Genomic DNA, 19,036 nt, shown 5'->3' on the forward strand with positions numbered 1-19,036 from the left:
GTGTACTTTTTTGTCTCCAAATAATACAATGAAATTATGATTTCACGGTTTATTTTTTTGTTCCCAAACAACACAATAAAATCATATTTTCGTTGTCTTATGTGGGAGTGACAAAATACATAACAAAAACATTATTCTATTGTGTATTTTGTCAATCGAATCATATAACTTTTTTGGGGTGTAAGATGGAGAAGTGAGAAAGGAAGGGAAAATGATTGGAGGTATTGGACAACTCTAAAGGATAAAATAATCATTTGCTAAGGTTTGATAGTGTTAATAGTAATTTTGATAATGTTAATAACAATGTCTTGCATCTTACAATATTGAAATGTGTGTTCATGTAAGGAGTTTGGTAGGTCCAAAACCTTGGTTAAGGATTAAGTTGTCTTAATGATTCTTAATAAATTTATACATTCTACTCATTAAAAGGGTGTTCCCTTTTATTGTTGAGTGTTGCTAGGTGCACCCAGCATTCTTTAAAAATGGTAAAACTACCCCTGGCTTCTTTCTCACTTTGAAAGCTGTTTTTTTTTTCTTCTTAAAAAGCACAACATCCATTTTTGTGCACTTTCGTTGTTCTCGCTTTTCTCTCTTCGGTGCCGTATTTTCTTCGGTTCCTCGGCAACGGTTAGGTGCAGCGAAGGTGAAGGTAGCGGTGTTCAGTGTTGCGGCGGCCGTCGACGACATACGAGGTACGCATTTGTGTTGGGTGTGGTTTCTGAAGGAATACAATGCCAATAGTTGTATGACCATCAAATATATATACAATGCAAGAAGTGCATTTTGTTCTTCCATAGGAGGAAGTGATACTGAAATGCAGCATCTCATGAAGCTTCTTGAACGGGATCAGTATATTCATTGGCACAGAATAAAGGATGAAGACGTGGTTCGTGATATCTTTTGGTGTCACCCTAATGCAGTGAAGTTAGTCAACGCATGTAATTTGGTGTTTTTGATAAACAACATCTACAAAATAAACAAGTACAAACTCTCACTGTAACGACCCGCCTCGTCGCTACGATATCACCGCTATAACCTCGAGAATTTTAATTATTAAATGAAAACTCCCTTAATTGGCTTATGAAAAATACAAGTAATTTTTTTCGTCTCGACATACATTCACCAAACAACACACCATTACTTAGGAGAATATATATATATATATATATATATATATATATATGAATAGTAACCGGTACACGTCATACACATAATGCAAATTAAACTTGTTCATTCATATAATTAAATTCGTGATTTACATCTTTAATTCAACAAAAGAATCATGAAATCAACTATGGAGGAGTTGATTAACAAAACACAACTATCTCCCAAAATAATCCCAACGTCATCGCGTCGACTCGGCGGCTCCACAACAGAATCTCACTTCCTGCACTCTACTACTGTCATTCTGCTCCCACGAACAAGGTTCGCAATCATCACAGGTATCAACCACACGATACAAAATTGCAAGGGTGAATTCATTATAAAAAGAACTAATACTAAATTCAAATAACCATAATTAGTAAGAAAACATAGACAAATATCATGAACTTACACAACATTCATTCATCAACACACACACTCAACGAATATTCATCATCCATACATAGTTTCAATCAATTATGTTCAAAATGATGCATGCACCTGACCTCAACTCTCAGATGCAATGTCGTACCATCCCCAAGGAAATAGCCTAAGCGTGTCCACGCGACATTCTTACTTAGGAAAACTATGCAGTAAGTGTTGAGGCCACCCTGTCGTGCACAGGCAACTCTCCCCTCCCCCCCCCCCCCCACGGTGATCAGTCTGAGTCTCAAGGGAGTTCCAAACCGAGTGGCACACCCCCTAGTACAAGTATTCCTCCTCACAAGGAACTACAAGTACTTACTAGCAAAGTTTATACTATTTCCATGCAATATGAAGTATGAAACATGGGTTCCATCAATACACTGACCGTGGATGATTAAAGATTCCAAGTCATTCCCCTCCAGAGATGCTTAGAACTCTTTAACCGTTGCATTTCCCCCACCAAGGATATCCAACAAGGTCACTGCACCCTCCATGTACATACACAACATATAACGTATGAAACATGTGCACCATCAAGTACACTGACCATGGATGAATTAAAAATCCTAAGTCATCCCCCTTAGAGATGCTTAAACTCTTTAACCACTCTATTTTCCCACCAGGGACATCCAACAAGGTCAATGCACCCCCCATGAACATTCACAACATGCATCATCTCAATGCATTTCCAACATCATCAACAGTTTATTTCAATATCACTTTCAACATCAACATTATCTCATCTCAATGACATTATCAACAACAACAACATCATTTCATATTACATAATCATCAATAATAACATCAATTCACGTTGACATGATCATCATTAACAACATCATCTCAAACCAGTATCATCATAAATATCAACATCACCATATATCAATTAAAGTCATCAATAGTAACATCAACAGTAAGTCACATTCTGCATATACATATATCTTTCATGCATGGGATTCACACTCCCCAGGTCTTCAGACAACACAAGTCTAATAAAGACAATAATGTTATTCATCAACAATAGATATATCACATCTCATTCGTCAAAAACATTATTTTCTCAAAAAAACCAGCATGCAATAGGGACAAGCATATATTCCCATAGTTAGGTTCCCTGACCCTAACTATGGTGTCAAAAACGATAAATTTATAATAAACTTCCCTCACCTATTGTGAGCTCTTCGTCAATTCCTTTTTGCGTCACTCAGAGGTCTCTCTTGTTCACGCTCGTCAGTCCAAACACAAGTTTCTATATCCCAAATTAAAGGAAATTTAGCATAGATTTCAGAAATAAAGTTAATAACAATATTCAGAGTCAAATACCCATGTCAAAACATAAAAGAGCTGAGGGGTGTTTCGGATTCTACTAAAAGGAGACATGATTTTTAAATTCCGATCACACCAATATGACCGGGGCTTAGTGAAGGTCACAAAAAGAACACTCATTTCATAAAAAGATAACTTTTACAATGTCTCATTTCCTAGGATTTTTCAAATGAAGTATAAAAATAACTTATTATAGTACCCAACACACATGAGACACTAAGGGGAACTCAAACTAACTAGGAGAATGCTTTAGAAATCAAGATTATCTCCGAAAATCTATGAAATAGAGGATTGGGGGAACTTTCTCCACCGAATCCTTGAGAAGGATTTTGAGGATTCCACTCCGATTAAAGTGTTCCTCTTGGTGCGGGGGTTCAACGGCACACAACGGCGGCTCGCGGCGGCCACCAGTGGTTGTGGGTGGTGGAGGAGGAGTTTGGGAGTGTTGGGGAGGGTTTTGGGGGAAGGGAGGAGGAAGAAATGGTTGTTTCCTGCTGCTGGTTTGTAATTTGAAGTCTGCAACACTCATCTGGGCGAGTGTAGCTCGCCTAGGCGAGCTGGTCCATAGCTTCAATTCTTTGCTTCAGAACAAAAATTCATATCTCACACTCTATATGTTATTTTGCAAATCCCAACGGTCAAACTGTGGATATTTGTCTTATTAACCCCCAGGAAATAAATGAAGATGATCCAACGCTTAATGAATCTGGGATGGTGATTGTATTGAGGTAGGTTTTGGCAAAAATTTGAAAACTTACAATTTCAACTTAGCTCAACAAAACTCAACATAACTCAACTTCCACATCAAGAAATTCACACATGACTAATTCAAGCTATACCTCAATTCATTCAAGTCAACTATATAGTCAAATAACACAATAAATACAATTAAGCATCAATTTATAATTAGTAATATTTCAGGGTGTTACACCCATTGCTCGATTTTGTTGGGGTGACACCAACTGGGATGACATTCTCTACCAGTTTTGCATATCTGGAGGGTGAACATGTTAATAATGTGGTTTGGGCTTTATAACGCTTTTGAGGTATATTTTTAAGACGTGATGCCTTCCCTGGAGTTATTGTGACTGATAGAGACCAAGCATTGATGAATGTAGTGAAAACTATATTCCCTGGGTGTACGAATTTGTTGTGCAGCTTTTACATAAACAAGAATGTCAAGGCCAAATATAAATCACTAATTGGTCAAAAAATTCTTGAGAGTATGTCATGGATGCCTGGGGAAGTCTGCTTGATTGTCCTTCACAACAACAGTTCAATGAATGCCTGAAGAAGTTCGAAATGGCTTGCTCACCTTGGCCAATGTTTGTTGACTATGTAAAGGAAACATGGATAATCCCACACAAGGAAAAATTTGTTTCCGCCTGGACGAATAAGGTGATGCACTTAGGAAACACAACAATAAACAGGTATGAAATTGTTCAATTATTTCTATTAATGTTGATAAATTGATGGAATTGTATTATTGTATATGTTTATTACTCACTCGGCTTTAAAAAGATTGTTACATAATAGCCTTGGAGACTTATGCAGTGTCTGGGATGCCATGAACAACATGATGACGCTACAACACACGAAAATTAAAGCATCATTTGAAACAAGTACACATGTTGTTGGACATGTCTTCAAAAAAACCTTATACAAGAGACTTCTTGGAATGGTTTTAAGGTATGCTTTAAATCAGATTGCTGCTGAATTTGAGAGTGTTCATTATGTTGGTAAGGATCCTTCCACTTGTGGTTGTGTCATGAGAAGCACGCACGGTCTTCCTTGTGCTTGTGAGCTATCCAAATATGTTGTTGGTTGCATCCCACTGGATTTAATCCATATGTTCTGGAGGAGACTTAGTTTTTCAGATCAAGGGTTATCTGAGCCCAAAGAGAGCATCAAGGCAGAAATAGAAACAATATCCAAAATATTTGAAGAACTTGATGTTTGTGGTAAGTTTACTCTAAAGACTAAACTTTGGAAAATTGCATACCCCGATCAAAATTTGATGGTTCCTCCTCCAACAAAGGTTAACACAAAAGGTGCACCAAAGAAATCGATGAACAGAAACCCAAGGTCAACAAAGCGTGATCCATCTTACTGGGAGTATGTAGATGCTTTTGATTCTATGCAAAATATCAATTTGTCAGTGAGGTGTAATGGATCATCCTCTGAGCAGCCCAATCCAAGAAAGATCGTGCCTATGTTGGATCAGTTTCAGCCATTTATGCACGACTTCATTCAAAACATTGTTAATGTCAAAGCTGATGGAAACTGTGGATATCGGTCGGTTGCCGATTTATTAGGAATGGGTGAAGACTCTTGGTCAGTGGTCCGCAACCATCTGCTTAAAGAACTTGAAAAATTCTTAGAAGACTATATCAAGCTCTTTGGTGGCACAGAGAGATTTGAGGAATTAAGGATGCCACTACTTGTTGATGGGTTAACCAATGTATGTAATTTATGTATTTGATTTTTAAGACTTAACTTTGAAATTAAGTTTGACGTGTATATTTGTTTCATTCAGGTGACTACGAATAAGTGGATGGATATAACTGACATGGGATATGTCATTGCATTAAGGTATAATATAATCATTGTATCCTTGTATAAACAACAAAGCATGATGTTCTTTTCTCTTAGAAGTCAACCGCTGCCAGATTCTTCAGTGCATCACATAATTTGTATCGGTCACGTGTATGACAATCATTTTGTTGAGGTACATTCTAGATATAAAGTCTTTTTTTTTTATATTTATGCAATGAGTTGTGTACGATTGAATTAATATTTTTTTCTCATGTACAACAAGTTTATTTAAAAGACTGTTATCCTTTACTGCTTGTAGCATTACTATGGTCTAGCAATTGTCATCCTCAGGCGAAGCAGTGGCCAACTCCATATATTAGTAGAATGCAGCATTACAAAAGTTTCGTGATATTCAAAAGAGACTACGTTGACATAAATGATGATTGAACATGTACCTTTTAATCACTGGTCATTTTGAATTTGAATCTCACATTAGAGTTATGTGTGTTTGTATATTTGTTAAGTTAACACAAAAATTATTACTTAATTCTTGCATTAAGAAAAAAAGTAATTGGTGCAACTAAAATAAAGTATGCATGCATGATAAATCATTGTCTGAGTTGACAATACATTGTGAAATGCATGTGTGTTAACATAGAGTGTGGCAGGACATTGTATGGCTTGACTACACATTCAGATCTGATGCAAGATAAAGTGTGTCACATCATTGGTGTAGTTGACAACACAAACAAAAACCATGTGCACGCGTATGTATTTATTTTAAAAAATTGAAGCAATGATACTGAAACTCATCTATATATATGACACAGCCGAACACTATAAAAAACCACACATTCTATCCTAACCCAACTCTTACAACAAAGTATGACATTCTTGGGAGAAACAAGCAGTCAGATAATTGTGAACTCGACATTAGGTTTTATTTTTTCAAATGGATCCATTGTTCATAATGACAGTGGTGTTTATTTTCAAACTTCCACTCCAGTACCCATTCAAGTACCTAACGCTTGTGATTTTCAAACATTAAAAACCAGAATACACAATACCCTTCAGCTAACCGACAAACAATATTTGGATGGAATTTACTACCGGCAGCCGTTCATAGATACTGGTAACTATCTTCGCTTTCAATGTATGCAATTGAAAATTGATGATGATGTTCACATGATGTTAATGTCTAATAATCAATTTTCATGTGTTGGTCCGCTTGAGTTACTATGCACCATTGATCGAACACCAGATGATATATTAAACTTACTTGAAGCCACTGTGACCCCCTACTCATGATGCCCTTCTATATTACAATGGGAGATGGAACATGTCACACCAGAATGAGTTTGTTGGTTACTCGTTCATAGGAAAAAATCTCAAAAAGTTTGACATTCCTTCTGGATGTACGATGGATGAACTAAAGGATTTGATCAAGCAAGTTGCGCCTCATGAGATTCCCTCTTATGGTATTCATGAAACACAAATGGTAAGACGATTGTTTTTTTGGCAACCAAGTCACCATGAGTATTCAGATAAAATTATCAAATTCAAAATAATTGAACTAAAAACCAATGATGACGTGCTGAAGGTGTTAGTGCAGTCTAACTACTGGAAAAAATTTGGACCAATAGAAATTTTAGCTATTTTTAGTAAACATGTAATGGAAATGGAAGACGAGTTGTCCTTGTCGCAAATTAGCATGACTTAGTTGTAGTATTTTATGCAAATTTTAATTCTTTCGACTATGTTGAAGTTAATACAAATTTTATTTCTGTGAACGAGGTTGAAGTTAATGTAATGTTTGAATCCATGTAGTAGGAATCGTACTCTTTTTCTTTTTTATAATAATTTAAAGGTCAATTAAATTGTTATTCCTCTAAATTTTTTAAATGTAAATATTTAGTCTTTAAATAAAATAAACAAAGAACTATAAAAATGGAAAAATGACAACTAATCGTAAAGAATAAAAATAAAGGGAAGAACAAAAATGGAAAAAAATAAAACTAAAAATACTAATGAAAAAATTTTAAATATAAAAAGTATGTAACTAAAAATTTAATTATAAAAATTGCGATTTATTATAATTTTAAAAAATTATTTGAGGACCATGACCAATCAAAAAAATATTTACAAACTAAAATCCATTTGAAAAATTTTAAACACTCATAAGTTAGTTAATTTTTATATGTTATATTATTTTATTAATGTAAATATATTCAAATTATTAATTTTATTTTATGTCTCTTTTGTTTATCTAATTAAAATATAGCATGTGATTAAAAAAATATTATCCTAATGGTTATCTTTTTTGTTATGTGTTACCATTATAAAATTAAGTTGAATGAATCTTTAGTTAAATGTGACATTGATACTATTTCAACGTATTTTGAATGAATTTGGAATCAAGTAATTTAAAAATAAGACTTAAAGGTTAACACTAATATTATAAACAAAAATAACTTTAAATATACAAAATGTTTAATAAAAAACAAAAATGTTTTCAAGTACAAGAAATGTATATACATGAAATATCAATATGAAATGTGTAAAGAAACTATGGTTGATCCGTGCATCGCCTACGTCGAGACCTCACATACACAAGCTGGTCTTCTGTTACACTCCTGGCAATCTTGAGGCATTCTTCAATGAACTCATGTGTCGATGTGCCTGGCATGACTACCCCTATGTTGAGATGATGCTCCAACCTTTTGGAAATTGCATCGCAAGCCTCCTGTTATATAGAAAACAAACAAATTAGACAAATTAGTATTAAAAAATTGACGTAAATGACATTTCATACACCTAACCAAATAGTAACACTTACCACTGCATGTCTGGGCTCGTCCACATTAGACCTGACAAATGTCAATGGTGCTGCTGGCTTCGGGACCTGAGGGATACCTGGCTCGGGGACCTGATGGACATGTCTGGGCTGCATAACAGGTGCATCTGGCGGAGGATATGATGGTTGGACCACGGTCATGAATAGATGAGAAATGCGGAAGAACCAGTCGATGTAGTCGGGAGCACACTAACCTAGCACAACGCACGTCTCACCTGTTGGCACAAGATGGTCTGAGTAGTGCATTCACCTATTGTCTATCTCATCAAATGACACCCATGAATTGACAGGCGGAGCAGGAATACTCTGGACGTATCCAAACTACCGCATGACCCTTTCTGGTCGGTAACTGATAACAATGGGTCCCTAGTGGAGTTGACCGAAATAACATGAAATCAAATGAAAGTCTCAGACCTGTTGGTGCTCCCCATATGGAATCTAGTAGACATCAGGAATCCTAACTCGGTCCAAGCGTTGCCCATACGTCCCTGTATATATGATCTTCACAGTCTTCTTCGTAGTAATCCACCTACAGGCACATGGTGACGCCTCATCATAGTCCGGACCAGCGTTGCACTCCACGACTGACGGAAAGTGCTCGTATATCTAACACTATAGAGGTTACATGAAAATCATACAAATTTCAAATTAACGTTTAAAATACCGTAATTAAAACATTGTTGTTAATTAACTTATGAAAAACTGCAACAGGGTGATGTAACCAGCAAGCTGTCGACTGGTGCTGATGCAAGCATCATTTAGGTGGTCATACATATGCACCAGGACAGCAGCTCCCCATGCATACCTCCTAGTCTGACTGAGGTCACACAAGGCGTCCAAGAACACGACATGAACATGGGTTACACTCTTGTTAGCAAAAAGAGTGCAACCTAGAAGATGGAGAAGATACGCACGAGCTGCAGCTGTCCAATGTCCAGCCTAACATATATGCTGATACATATCGCGTACCCAAGACAGATGTACGTATGGTCCATGATAGTGTCCGGTCTCGACCCTGGCTGCCTCTGGTGAGACCATTAATAAGTCGACCAACATCAGCACCGCCTCGTTCACGTGCAGAGGCTGAAAGGTATGTAAGTCGCCAACGACGGGCAGATGAAGAAGAGACGCGACATCGTCCAGCGTGATTGTGACCTCCCCCACAGGAAGATGGAAACTAGAAGTCTCCCGGTGCCACCTCTCGACAAACGAGGATAGAAGTCCTCGATCGTCGGTGTCTACTGAACACGCGATCAAAGGACTTAGTCCTGTCCCAACAACTAGCACCTTAATGGCAGGGACAGGCCTACCTAAATTATGCACCTTCCTCCCATGGGAGGATAACTTCAACTCAGGACGCTCCTGAATTGAAGTATAAAGGAACACATAATTCATTAAAATAATATTTTAAAGGAAGAAAAATGTAAACAATAAAGCGTACTTAACAAATAACTTAAATTGAATATTATAAATACCTCTCCCGTCTATACGCCGGCTGCAACATGCTCAGCATACTCGGTCAGCACGGATGGGTCGGTCGCTCCACCCGGAAATCCCTCAGGCTCATCTGTAGCAGCCTGTGCACTGGTGTCTGCAACAGTGTCTACACCAATGTCCTGTACGTCAGCTTCTATCATCGGCTCATCTACAGCTACATCAACCTCAGCCGCAGCTATGTCAGCCTCAGCCACAGCTACGTCAGCCTCAGTCGCAGGTACCACTGGCTCAGCGTTCACAACAATAACAGGTACTCGTTGCCTGCGTTCGGATGTGGTAGGCCTTCGCTGCAGGGGAGCATCGTCAGAATCATCACGATCCCCTCTCCCTAGACCTCTGCCACTAACCCTACTTAAGACAGGACCTAGGCCTCCAGTCCTAACCATGATCTACAAATGTCTACCACAAATTCCATCACTGATTTCATTCACTCAAAGTCATGCAAGTTCTAAGAATGTTTAAGTAATGTTGAAGGATTTCATTGGTCTAACACAAATTTGATTGACTTAAAGTCATGCAAGTTCTGAGGATTTCAGTGTGATTGGTTTGAGGGTGAAGAAGATAAATATTGGCTTATTTGTGTTTACTATTTTCAACAATGTTTTACTTATTTGGCATATTCAAGTTTTGGTTTTTTGTGTGCATAGTGAAGGTTTGGGATTTCAAGTAGCTTCTCAATGAGGATTTTGGTTTGGTCTATGCCATTTCTTAGAGTGTAACCATGAATTTGCTTCACTTGCCTCATTACATCACAAATCTTTTTTGGTTTGAGTTGACTTCTCAAATGTTGGAAACTTGGAAGTTGTTTGTTGTTTTAGATAAATGTCACTTCTAATCTTAGTCTGGTTGGTTTAACTTGTGCATCAAATAAAAAACTGCATAATGCATCCTAAATATATACAATAATTATTTCTATCCTTAATTAAAAAGTTGCAACACATTAATTTTCTAGAAGCAATATAAATATAGTAAAGAAGAATAATTAACCTTAGGAGGTTCAATTTGTAATTACATGAAGTGTTTTAGACCAACTTAACTAAAGGCTTAACCTGTTGGGTGGGAGGTTCAACATTGGTTTTATATATATAATATACCATTTCATGCAATATTACTTTGGGCTTTATGCATTTATAATGCATAGAATTCAACTTAATTATGAATGGTGTGGCAAGGAAAAGAACTCATGACCAACTGGTCATAAAGATTCTGGTACTATTTCAAGGAATAATACTCCTTACAACCTAACTTGTTAAGTGAAGACTCAAGATTTGTAACATGAAGTAACCAACAATGAAAGTTGAAGCTTGAAATGGAACAACTATGCAAGCATTAACTCCACTTATAAGGTGGTTTTCCAACAAAGATAATTGGGATACACAACTATTCCTTAACCCTTAGAATGGATGATAACAATTAAAACAGAAAGAAAAAAATGTAGTATGCATAGTGAGAAATAGATATGCATACTATATTGAGAGATTGCAAGAGTTTGGTCTATGAACAATAAGCTACAATGCTACAACTGAGAAAATATAAACACAACAACAACAAAAACAAAGTCTTATCCCACTAGGCGAGGTTGGCTACATGGACCGCACAACGCCATTTGGTATGGTTAAAAAAGAAAATATGAACAAAATTAAAAAAATAATTATAGGGTTTTCTTCATAAAAATGATTTTACTTCCCACCCTCCACTTATAAATATCAACTTCAATTCAAACCAAAAAGCCTCAACATGTTCAAACATTATACAATATACAAGATCATGCATTATACAGTACAAACCAAAAAAGCCTCAAAACCAAATTTCAAATCAATATCAACTTCATCAAATAATGAACGCATAATTTCAAACTTTTTTCATTACCCAATCATACTCTACTTCAGCCTAAAAGCCTCACAACTAACCCTAAATCCTAATAAAAATCATTTTTCATAATTTATAACATATTTGCCATTTTTTAAAATTAAAATTGATTCTTGCGGATCAATTTGATCCGTACTTGATCCGTAAGCTTCTTACGGATCAACTTGATCCGAAAGCAGCTTGCAGATCAACTTCCTAAGCACGAAAATTACAGATCAACTTGATCCGCAACCTATTTCACGGGCAAAACTACTTTCGGATCAACTAGGTCCTACTACAGATCATCTTAAGAAGTACACTACAAAACCAAAAATGGAAGAGTGATGCAGGGAAAACGCGTTTACCTCGACGTCGATGGAGCAAAGCAGCACAACAACCCAGAGGAGAACGCATAAGGTGAACAACACCACCACCACGCTGCCAACAATGGTGAAGAAGCAACCCACGCCGCCGGAAGCAACAAGCCAGTCGAGGTCGCGGAATCGCACAGAAGGAGAAGAAGAAGAAGAAGCGAGGTCACGGCGGAAGGAAGAAGAAAATAAATAGGCGCGAAAGAAGAAACAACTGGATGTACAAAATTTAAATAAAATGGGTAGGGGTATTTACGTCTTTTTGCTTAAGTGCTGGGTGCACCAGCAATAATACCGGGTGCACCTAACATCACTCTTTATTGTTATGGTGATATGCATGTCATATTGTCATCAATATATACCCATCACTTATCTTGTTAAACACATACTAGTACACATCAAAACAATATAATTTTAGAGAATTATACCTTAAAGATCAAACCTTACTAAGGACTTATTCCAAAACACATACCATTCGCAAGATTCTCTTAACTTTAGATATGACAGCTGAGTCATATCCTATATGACAAACAAAGTCACATATCTACCATCTACACTTTTAGGTTTAATGTTACTTTTAGTCCATTAAATTTTATATTTATTTCGTTTTAGTACATTAAATTCAAAACGTTTAATTTTAATCTTTTATGTTTTTCGTCAATAATGTTATTGCTCCATTAACTTTTAAATTTTGAAATAGTCTTTGTAAAATAATGGTGGTTAAAAATCATCACTACTATGTGTAATAATATTCTAACTAATAATAGGCTGATTACAAGAAATTGGTTTAAACTTTGTGACTTTTTTTAGGCCCGAATATAATAATCTTATTTATAAAAATTCATTTCTTGCACTAGCATATTAATTTTGTTGATTTCTATTTATTTGTTATTAGTGTTTCCTTCAACCATGAACTTAAGATTTATAGTTCTAAAACAGGATCAGCATCCAATCGCATGCACCAAGAAAACGCTTTATTTTACGAATTATTCCATGAATGTCCAATTCAAATTGCAGAAGCAACAAGCTCATTCACAAATCTACAAACATTTTATTACAGAGAAGAGTTTAAGTTTCAAAACTAAACAGAGCAAAGGCATTAACCTTTGACAATGAGAGTCTTCTGGATCTAGTACATGGAGATTTTCACAAGCTCATTTTTTAGCCCAGGCATGTTCACGTCGATGGAGGAGACGAAAAGTGTCATCGTCATTCTTGTCGGTGCGGCTTCTTCACGTTGGTGATGGATCTCGACGGGGACACCAACTGCTTCCGACGTTCTTTTTCATCATTCTAGATCTGAGATTTGTTCCGTCTAGATCTCTCAATGTTGAAATCACGAACCCTCATTGTCGTGAATTGACGAACAGGTACCCCCGACTTCACTATGAACTTGTTATGGCCGAATATCCCTTTCTGCAATTCCTAGAGTTCGAGAGCTAGGACTCTCCAGAAACAAGATGAAGAAGATGAGTTTTATTCATTCTACCCCTTTTGATTACATAGTAATTGCTTTATATAGTATGTTTTTGAATTGTTACTAACAGAATTGATAAATTCTGATGTTAGGGCCTAACAGAAAAAAGATTCACGAAGATTCCATTCTAACAGAATTACAAAGCTCGTGGGATAATTCCTTTCTAGACCACTCTATGCCACGTCAGCTTCCTTTCCCTTTAGACAATAAAGTCCTTCAGGTACCTTGGTTTAGTTCTCTGCCTCTGATTCCTCTCTGTTAATGGTTGCTCTGCTTGTGGCTCTGTTAATGGTGATTGTGGAGCTTCATTCGTAACATTCCCTTGTGCTTCGAAAAGCACCTTGTCCTCAAGGTGGTATTCTGCTTTGAGTTCTTCCCACGATTCCCATGTAGCATCATCTGGGTGGAGGCCTGCCCATTGAACCAGTACCTTCAAGTTAGGAGTGCCCCTTTCTGAGTCCCATTTGGTGTTGAGAATCACGAGTGGTGAGACAAGAGGATCATTTCCAATCAACGATGGGGGTAACTCCACAGTGTCGCTGGTGTCTGGGGGATCATGACATGGTTTGAGCAGAGAGCAGTGGAAAACTGGGTGTATGCGCGAGTATGAGGGAAGTCGAAGTTGATACGCTACTGGACCCACTTTCTGAGTAATCTGAAAAGGACCAAAGAATCTCTTGGTCAACTTAGGATGGGAATTTCCAGTTAGTGACACCTGGCATCGTGGTCTGAGTTTAACAAATACCCAGTCATCCACTTCAAACTCGACATCACGCCTGTTACGATCTGCAAAGTGCTTCATGTTACCTTGTGCCTTGAGGAGCTTCTTTCGAAGTTTCTCAAATAATTTTTCTCGATTACTTAAAAAATCGTCTACTGCATCCACGGTCGAACTCCCTGTGATATATTGAGGAATGGATGGGGGTGGTTTGCCAAAAGTCACCTCATATGGAGTCATTTGCGTTCCGGAATGAATGGACGTGTTGTAGGACCATTCGGCCCACATGAGGTACCTACCCCACGTCGCCGATCGGGAGTGAACAAATGCCCGAAGATATTGCTCCACCACCCTGTTCATCACCTCAGTCTGCCCATCAGACTGCGGGTGATAGGCCGAACTCATGCGGAGTTTCGTGCCACTTAATCTGAACAGCTCTTGCCAGAAGCGGCTTAGGAACAATGGGTCACAATCGGAAACTAGACTGTGAGGCATCCCATGGAGCTTCCCTACGATTTCCATGAAGAGATGGGCAACATTGAATGCGGTGTGGTGGGAAGGAAGTGAACCCAGGTGGATTCCCTTCGAGAATCTATCCACAAAAACTAGCACCACTGTGTGACCCTTGAAGATTGGCAATCCTCCGATGAAGTCCAACGATAAGTCTTCCCATGGTCGTACCGGCACTGGTAAGGGCCAAAGCAATCCTGGTGACTTCCGATGGTCACTCTTAGTTTGTTGACAATCCTTGCAAGCGAGAACAAACTTACGAACGTCATCCTTCATCCCTGTCCACGTGAAGTTGTCACTGAGGTGCGCCAGTGTTTTTGTTATACCCATATGTCCCCCTGTTGGGGTTGAGTGAAATTCATGGAGTAGGGGTTCAATGAGGCCGAGGGACCTTGGAAGCCAAATTTGCCCCTTGTGCATGATCCAATCCTGAACAATGATACTATCAGGGTGTTTCTCTGGTTCCTGGTCAATCGAAGCTCGAAGAGTGATGAAGTTTGGGTGCTAGCAGAGCTGCTTCTTAAGTTCCTGCAAAAACACAAAATTTGGTGTTGTTAGTAGAAGTAATTGTCCTGGGGTCGTGTCTGGGATGCGAGATAAGGCATCTGCCGCCGCATTGGCCTTGCCGGAGCGATACTGAATTTTGTAATCATATCCCAATAAGCGCGCCAAGTAGAGTTGTTGTTCTGGAGTTTGAACCACTTGTGACATTAATTCCTTTAAACTCCGATGGTCAGTGAGTATGATGAATTGGTGGCCCAGTAGGTACTGGCGCCACTTCTTCACGGCGGACGTTATGGCGGCGAGCTCACGAATGTAAGTCGAAGCGCAGAGCAACTTGGGGCAAAAGGCCTTACTGAAAAAAGCAATGGGATGATTCTGCTGAGAAAGAATGGCCCCCATTCAGATTCCCGATGCATCTGTCTCCACCACAAATGGCAGAGAGAAATCTGGCAGCCGTAAGACTGGGGCGCTGCAAATGACGGTCTTGAGTTTTTCAAAAGCTGCTTGAGCTTCCGGTGACCATCGAAACTTGTCTTTGGCCAAAAGCTGAGTTAGGGGTGATGCAATTGAAGCATACCCCTTAATAAACCTGCGATAGAAGCCGGATAACCCAAAGAAGCCCCTTAAGGCCTTGGTCGAGGATGGTGTCGGCCATTGCTAAATTGCATCTACCTTCGTCGAGACCGGTTGAACCCCAGACTGAGAGACCACGTGGCCCAGATACTCCACCTGCTGCTGGGCGAAAGTACACTTGGATAATTTGAGGAAGAATTTTCCGGCAAGTAGAATCTGGAAAGCTTGTTCCAAGTGACTCACATGCTCCTGAAAGGTTCTACTATAGATTAAGATATCATCAAAGAACATGATGATAAATTTGCGTAGGTATGGTCCAAATGTACTGTTCATCGTTGCCTGAAATGATGATGGCGCGTTACAGAGCCCGAAGGGCATCACGCGAAATTCAAAGTGACCGTTGTGGTTTCTGAAAGCGGTCTTGCCGACATCTTCCTCCTTCATCAGTATCTGATTATACCCTTGCAATAAGTCTAGCTTCGAGAACTAGCATGCACCACCTAATTCATCTAGTAGCTCATCGATTGTCGGTATCGGAAACCGGTCCTTCACGGTGATGGCATTCAGTGCCCTGTAATCAACACAGAAACGCCAGGACCCATCGCGTTTCTTTACGAGCAGAACCGGGGAATAAAAAGGGCTCGTGCTGGGTCTGATTATCCCTTGTTGTAGCATGGTCTCGACTTGGGCCTCAATCTTGCATTTCTGAAAATAAGGATATCTATAGGGTCTTACATTTACAGGTTCTGATTGAGGGAGAAGATGGATGGAATGGTTGGTGGGACGCGAAGGGGGTAGCGATGTGGGTGTCTGAAAGAGAGTGGTGAAGGTATTAAGCAAGGCGTCAATCTCTGGGTAGTGTTTGGGTTGTGTTTGGGTTGAAGGAAGCTCAGGTGGGATAAGGCTGATATGAAAATAGGCACTGGCACTTGCAGTTCGAACAATACGATGAAGTTGTGGTGGTGTTATTGCTTGCAAGGTATCATCAGTATCCCCTTTTAACTCCACTATGTGTCCGTCTGAAATGAATTTCATGGTAAGGTCGTTGTAGTCTGTCAAGACCGGACCCAAAGACTTAAGCCACTGAACGCCAAGAACAATGTTGGCGCCGCACAAAGGTAATGTGTGAAGGTCCATGGTGAAGTCCTAGTTCTGAATTGTGACTGTCACCCCCACGCATAGCTGCTGACAGAGTACCTCATTGCCATTTCCGACCACCACGCGAAGTGGTTGTGTGGCCTGTGCCGTAAGGCCCAATGGACGGACGAGACGGGTTTGCATGAAATTGTGCGTGCTCCCGCCGTCGATCAACACAACCACGGGTTGGTTAGCGACCCGGCCCACCATTCGCAAAGTTTCTGGGGCTAATTGACCCGATAGGGCGTAGAAGCTTATCTGGGCCTGGAGCGGGTCAGGGTCACTATTAGTGACTTCTTCTTCCGTAGGGTTTGAGCTTACGGCCGCATCATCTGCTTCAGCGATGAGAAGGAAGAACTTGGAGGTGCACCTGTGCCCTCGCGAGAACTTCTCATCGCAGTTGAAGCACAGCCCCTTTTCGCGGCGTATTGCCATTTCTTCCGGGGAAAGGCGTTTGAGTGGCAGAGGGGGAGGTTTAGCTGGTGGTGGCAAAAGAGCAGGAACCACTGGTGGGGGCACGGCGATTGCGGATGCGGGTGGCATGAGCGACGACCGTGGCGGCGCAGGTGAGCCAAACCTACCACGGTTCGCGTGGTGTTGGTCTGCCAGTTTTTCCTCATGCAGACGAGCCAGGGCCGTTGCATGTGTGAGGGTGAGGGGTTGTGGAACCTGCACCTCACGGCGTATCTCCGGTATTAGACCGGAGACAAAGCAGCTGAGTAAAAAGGAGTTTGGAAGCCCTATGGTTCTGTTGGCAAGGGTCTCGAATTGAGATAAGTACGTCGCGACCGTACCGGTTTGGGTGAGCTTCGAAAGGAGCCCTGTGGGGTCTTCATACTGAGAAGTCGCAAATCGGCCTTCAAGGGCTTGCAAGAATCCCAGCCACGAAGAAATTTGCCCGCTCCGCGACATCCATTGGAACCATGCGAGGGCGGGTCCCTCCATGGCAAAGGCAACGACGGTGAGGCGATCTGGTTCAGGAGTTACGTGATAAGCAAATAACTGGTTTATCTTGAACATCCAGCCAGAGGGGTCAGTCCCATCGAAACGGGGAACGTCCAGCTTCATGCGAGGTAAAGGATTTGGGGTGTGAGGAGGTGTCGGGTTGGCTGAGGAAGATGAGTGAGAGGGGGTATTGTGTTGGTTGGCTTCAATGGCAGAGACTCGATTAAGAAGATCGTCGAGTTTGTTTGAAACGTTGAGGTGGTTGGTGGCTAATTTGACAATGGCTTCCTCGATTCGTTCCATGTTGGACTTAGATCGAGTGGATTCGGCCATGGACAACTCTCAATGAAAGCACCAAAGTTGTTATGGCCGAATATCCCTTTCTGCAATTCCTAGAGTTCGAGAGCTAGGACTCTCTAGAAACAAGATGAAGAAGATGAGTTTTATTCATTCTGCCCCTTTTGATTACATAGTAATTGCTTTATATAGTATGTTTTTGAATTGTTACTAACAGAAATGATAAATTCTGATGCTAGGGCCTAACAGAAAAAAGATTCACGAAGATTCCATTCTAACAGAATTACAAAGCTCGTGGGATAATTCCCTTATGGACCACTCTATGCCACGTCAGCTTCCTTTCCCTTTAGACAATAAAGTCCTTCAGGTACCTTGGTTTAGTTCTCTGCCTCTGATTCCTCTCTGTTAATGGTTGCTCTGCTTGTGGCTCTGTTAATGGTGATTGTGGAGCTTCATTCGTAACAGAACTCGTCACAACCGGATGTGGCGGCGGCGCATCGGACGACGCGGCGGGATCGTAGTGGCTTCGACGAGGCTGAAATTGGAGAGAGCGGGTCGAACGAAAGAGGGAAAGCACAGAAGGAGTATCATTTTGTTTTTGTTTTCTTCTAAGTAATTTGGATTCATAAATCAGAATTTGAACGGATTGTTGTTGAAGTTTGTTAGTAAAATATAAGTTTATCTAAAACATTAATAGGTAGATTTTTTAGTTTTTAAATTTATATTTTAATTTTTAAGAGGTTTTTGTGTTAATTTTTTTTTAATTCTTGTTAGTTAAAGATTTTTTTTTTTTAAAAAAAATTAGAATTAAAATATAAATTTCAGAAATTAATAAATTTACTTATTAATTATAAAGACTAAAAGAAATAAATATA

The 19,036-nt window shown here is 39.5% G+C and overlaps 1 protein-coding gene across 1 annotated transcript; it reads right to left on the bottom strand.

Moving 5' to 3' along the window:
• Nucleotides 1–8,722: 8,722 nt before the first annotated feature.
• On the bottom strand, nt 8,723–10,167 carry LOC114389818 (protein MAIN-LIKE 1-like). The gene is made up of 3 exons (XM_028350564.1): nt 9,775–10,167; nt 9,254–9,646; nt 8,723–8,890 (listed from the first exon to the last, which is right to left on the bottom strand). The coding sequence occupies exons 1-3, from the start codon at nt 10,165–10,167 to the stop codon at nt 8,723–8,725; spliced, it is 954 nt and encodes a 317-aa protein (XP_028206365.1).
• Between the last annotated feature and the right edge of the window lie 8,869 nt (nt 10,168–19,036).

The sequence above is a fragment of the Glycine soja genome, chromosome 1, assembly GCF_004193775.1.
Source record: "Glycine soja cultivar W05 chromosome 1, ASM419377v2, whole genome shotgun sequence".
NCBI classification, from domain to species: Eukaryota; Viridiplantae; Streptophyta; class Magnoliopsida; order Fabales; family Fabaceae; genus Glycine; species Glycine soja.